The sequence below is a fragment of the Lynx canadensis genome, chromosome F1, assembly GCF_007474595.2.
Source record: "Lynx canadensis isolate LIC74 chromosome F1, mLynCan4.pri.v2, whole genome shotgun sequence".
Taxonomy (NCBI): Eukaryota; Metazoa; Chordata; class Mammalia; order Carnivora; family Felidae; genus Lynx; species Lynx canadensis.
In genome coordinates this window covers 65,376,480-65,381,974 of record NC_044319.2, presented here as the reverse complement: position 1 = coordinate 65,381,974, position 5,495 = coordinate 65,376,480, and the positions used below count along the sequence as shown (strand labels likewise).

The following is a 5,495-nucleotide window of genomic DNA, read 5'->3' as shown; positions in this document are numbered from 1 at the left end:
TGACAGATGGTGACTACAGTCGTGGGGAGCATGACGTACAGTATAGAGGTGTTGAATCACTATGTTGTACACCTGGGACTAATGTAGCATTATGGGTCAACTATATGCAAACTAAAGAAAAAAAATCACATGAGAAGATCTGGAAAAAATATCCTTTCTAATGGTTTACCGTGGCATGAAATGGTCTATTTTATTTTTAACAACTTTATTGAGGTATACTTTGTATACAAAGAAAATATTTAACATGTGCAATAGATGAGTGTGAACATATGCAAACACCACATATAAGCACCACAGTCAAGGCAACAGATGTATCCAACACCTCTCAGACCTACTTCATGTTTAAGGTCACAAAACTTGTATGTAGTCCAGTAAAATATGAGCCTCTCTTCTATAGATCTTATGCTCTTAACCACTGTATCTTATAATCTGCAGTTGTTACTAATGCTTATGGAATAATAAGAATGATACTTACGTAATAGAAATAAAATTAATGTTTACAGCATATATTTTAATGGCTTAAACATCATATTTCCTCCCTGTTATCTATCCACCTACGCATGTCTGAACAGGTAGTCTGTGATACATTAGACATGTATAAATAGAACAAACATGGGAAGAAATGGAATAAATAGAAACTATCAGTGTGACAACGAATGAGTTATATGCTAGTTTTGTGGTTTAGTATCTTAGAGTAACATCCAAAGTGAGAGGTGCCTATGAGGTAACATCATCTTGCAGGTGCATTAAACACCTTCTGAAGGCAGAGAAGCTTCTTAATCGCAATCTTCATGTCCTTGTTTCTCAAGCTATAGATGATAGGGTTGAAAAAGGGAGCAAGAACGGCAAACATCAGTGCAATGACTGTGTCCAAAGTTGGTGGGAAAGTGGCGGAGAAGCGCAGGTACATGAGGGACACGCTGCCATAGAACATCAGAAAGACACCAAGATGAGACGCACAGGTCGAGAAGGCCTTCCGGCGGCCTTCGGCAGACGGGATCCTCAGGGTCACAGTGATGATTCTGACATAAGAAACAGCGATAACCAGGACAGAGAAGATGATGGCCGCAGCATGGATCACATCCTCAAGCAGGATCATGGACGTGTCTGTACAAGCCAAGCGCAGTACAGGTTCAAAGTCACAAAATATCTGATGGATTTGGTTGGGCCCGCAGAAAGGCAGGGTGGAAATCCAAACAATCTCTGGGAGCAACACAAGAAAGCCAAAGAGGCAGGAGCCTGCAGAGAGCTGAGCACACAGCTGGGGGGTCATAATGGTCGGGTAGCGGAGAGGGTTGCAGATGGCAATGTACCTGTCAATGGCCATGGTGGTCAACAAAATCCCCTCGGAATTTCCCAGCGAATGGAAGAAGTACATCTGCAGGAGGCAGCCAGTAATGGAGATGGTCTTCTTCTCGCAGATGAGGTTGGAGAGCATCTTGGGGATGGTGGCTGTCGTGTACCAGATCTCCAGGAAGGAGAAGATGCTGATGAAATTGTACATGGGGTTGTGGAGATGGGTGTCCATCCTGACTGCAAAAAATACCATGAGATTTCCAATCACAATGAAGATGTAGATGATGAACAAAGGAATGAAGAAGAGGAGGCTGCCATCTTCAAACTGGGGGAATCCAGAGAAGAGAAACTCCGTCACTGTCGAAGTTCGGTTATTTCTTACCATGGTCTCAATAGCCTTAAGTGTTTTGGGTAGAAAGACACAGCTCACTCCCTAGATGAAATATAAAGAGTTAGATCTCTTGGTTCAAATAAGGTTCAAAGGAAGAAATGCTTTAGGTAGATGATTTATCCCTATCATTCTTGGGTTAATGAAACATGTCCATTTAGTATCTACTATGTGCCAAACACAACTGTAGGCTTGTTGAATTCAGTAGTGAAGAAAACACTCCATTTTCATGGAGCTTATATTCCAATGAAGGAGACAAATAAAAATAAGTAAGATTGCATAAGGTCATCTTTATAAGCTATGCTAACTAAAGCAAAGTAAAATATTAGGGGGACTACTGATAATCACTTTTTATACGAATTCCCAAAATCATTTTGAATCACATACCAGATACATTCTCTGATGTTTCTTGGCTATAGATTAGACGATCAAAACTTTTAGTTATTTTCCTGTCTACACAGTTATTGTCAAGTTGTATTCTGCATTTTCTGGAAAATCCCCAGTTTTCGGTATTCAGTTCCTTTATCAAACCACAGAGGAATTCTGAGTGTAGTTAGAGAAAGGGTGAGGTTTTTAGGGAAATATTTCAAGGTGAAGCTATGGTAGGAACCTATTCCCAGCAGTGGAAGAGATAAAGCTAGTGGAAACTGGTCAGCACAGAGGGAAGAGAAATTCCAGAAACTGAGCTTTAGAGGGTTCTGGAAGAACAAAGAGGGCCCAGTCTGTGAACAGGGAGTTCTCTCTTGAGAAACCTGTTCTTGAAATCTTTCCATCACGCTTCTAAATGTCAGTCCACCAGAGATATTAAAAAGAAGCAGAGAGTGTTTCTGAGCTAGCTAAGTCTCCCTGCATGGATTGTTTATAGTCTGACAAAGACCATCAAGGAATTAGAAGGTGAGAGCCAAAATGTGACATTCCAGCACAATTTGGGTCCCTTGAAATTGCATGAAGTATGAAGAGATCTCTAAAAGTAGTTCAAGGAATCTCATCAAGTGTACTGGGTACTATTCCCCAGCAATTCAGAAACCTGAATCGAAAATGAGCCAAAGAGAAATATTGGGAACACAAAGGAATTTGAAAGATAAGTTCTCTTTTGAGACCGTGTAGAACCTTTTAAAAATGAACTCCTCACGGGGTGCCTGAGTGGCTCAGTCAGTTGAGCGTCTGACTCTTGATTTCAACCTGGGTCATTATCCCAGGCTTTTGAGATCAAACCCCGATCCAGCCTCTGTGCTGAGCATGGAGAGTTCTTTAAGATTCTATCTCTTTCTCCCCCTACCCTTCTCCTCTGCTCTCTCTCTCACACAAAAAATAATAAATTAAACAAACAAACTCCTCATACAATGAAATTAGGACACTTGATTATGCTGTATGCCAATATTCCCTAGGAAGGCAGCGGAATATTTCCCCTGAATTAACACTACTTGAAAAATTACTTATAAGCAGAATCAATGTAAAGCTTACAACTTTATTAAAAAATACCATTTGAAATTCCAAATTAAAATGAAGCATTTGAAACATAGATGGAGCCAATGGAAAATATTTGGCTCATTCTGAGATTTTTCAGAGATCTCATTACAAAACTAAGTATATATCTTGAAAATGTTCTTTTAAGAACTGCTTTATTTATATAGACTAAATCTGACAAATATCACTTCGGCAACTTCTGGAAAATCAAGTGCCCACAGAGAATTAGGAGATGTTTATTATTCTTATACATGCAAATCCCTCACATTTTCATAAAATGAGAGGATTATAAATATTCTAAAGATATTAATTGCCATTCATTTTTCTGCCATTTATAGAACATATGCCATTATAGAACATCTGGCCTATGAATATGCATATAGAATGTATACATGCATACAATGATTGTATATGTAATATAATGTATACTTTCATTCAATGTAACCTCCGCTAAAACTCAGGTGGGTTTTTAAAATAGATATCAAGAAGCCAATTCTAAACTATAAATGAAAAATCAAGGGACAAAGCAAAACATCTTGATAAAAGAGAACAAATTAGGAGGACTCAGAACTGCTGATATACATTTCCAGACTCACTGTAATGCTAAAGAAATCAAGACAATGTAATACTGTCAGGAGAACAGACACCCAGATCAATGGAGCCAAGGAGAGTACAAAAATAGACACTCACATATATGGTCAAGCAATTCAACAGAGAAAAGAAGGTATTTTTGGCAAATGGCACTGGGAAAACTGGACATACGTGTGCTAAAATAAATCTTGCATCATACCCAAGAATGAACACAACATGGATCACAGATCTAAATGTAAAACCAAAACCATAAAGTATCTCCCAGAAAATGGAAGAGAACATCCTTATGACCTTTGGCACAACAAAAGTGTGGATGCTCTAACATCAAAAGCTCAATATGTAAAAGAAGAAACTGACAAACTGAACCTCATCAAAATCGATGGCCCTAAGGAATGAAAAAAAAAAAGCCACCCTGGGAGAAAGTATTTGTGAGACATGCATCTGCCTAAAGACATTTCCAGAAAACAGGAAAACTCAAAACTCTTAAAACCGCAATGAGATACATCACCATCACACATTTATAAGAACAATTAACTTATTTTTTTTTAACAAAACAGCTGGTGATGCCAAGTGCTGGGAGGGTGTGGAGTAATTATCTTTCCTGCAGGTGCTGCTGGGAACACAGAATGCTGCAGCCACTGTGGAAGAGAGTTTAGCAGTATCTTGTAAAATCAAACACGGATGTATGTCATCTAGCATCCCCACTCCTAAGTATTTAGCCCAAAGGAAGTCTATGGCCACACCAAAACCTATAAACAAATATTAACAGTGGCTTTATTTATAAAACTGTAAACAACCCAAATGACCTCCAACTGGTAAAGGGATAAACGAACTTGGTACACCCGTATAATACTATTCAGCCATGAAAATGAATGACAGACACACAATGTGGATTCATCTCAAACGCACTGTGTTAAAGGAAAGAAGTCAAAGGCTACATGTTGTATGATTCCATTGCTAAGACTATTGTGGGACGAATGTTTTTGCTCTCTGCCGCTCAGATTCACACGTTGGAACTACCTCCCAATGTGATGGTGTTAGGAGAGGGACTTTGGGGACGTAATAAGGATTAGATGAGGTCATGAGCACGAGAGGCATTTGTACCCTTCTAAGAGTCTCGAGAAAAATGGCTTCTCTCTGTCAGCTGCCATGTGAACATTCAGAGAGGAGCAGCCATCTACAAACCAGACCCCAAATCTTCCTGACCTGGGCCTCAGTCTTCCAGGCTGCAGAGGTGCTCGATAGAAACGTGTGTTGTTTAAGCCTTCCAGTCTGTGACACGTCTGTCACAGCAGGCTGGATGAACTAAGACAGAAACTGATACTGAGAAATAGGGATGGTCCTGTAATGAACACCTGAAAATATGGAACTAGCCTTGGAGCTGGCCAACAGGTCGAGGCCAGAAGAGTTTACAAGAAAGTATTTTTTGCCTAAGAAAATCTCAGTCCCGGGGGGATGGACCGTTGCAGTGACCCACATCTGTAGGGAAATCATCAGCAGTAACTTTGACTTGTCACTCTTGATAAAGCCAAGGCCAAATAGAGAAGAATAATGGTGTGAGCCTAGGTAAGTCCATTGGAACAGACTTGCCCTTCTCGGTCCTCTGGACTCTGAGAAGCTTAGAAGAGGTAAGTGGAGGGGCTCGGAGAAACCCAGAAAGGTTGGAAGAACAGGGCTGAACTGAAAGTCCCAGAAAAGTTAGGCTGGCCCAAGACCCAAGCAGATGGAATCAGCTTTGCTTGAGAAAGGGAAA

At 40.1% G+C, this 5,495-nt stretch overlaps 1 protein-coding gene across 1 annotated transcript; it reads right to left on the bottom strand.

Annotated features, from left to right (window-relative positions):
• Positions 1–298: 298 nt before the first annotated feature.
• Positions 299–1,704, bottom strand: LOC116737711 (olfactory receptor 6K3-like). Its single transcript, XM_032591810.1, has one exon. It carries the CDS (start codon positions 1,679–1,681, stop codon positions 731–733), a length of 951 nt encoding a protein of 316 aa, XP_032447701.1. The 5' UTR covers positions 1,682–1,704; the 3' UTR covers positions 299–730.
• Positions 1,705–5,495: the final 3,791 nt, after the last annotated feature.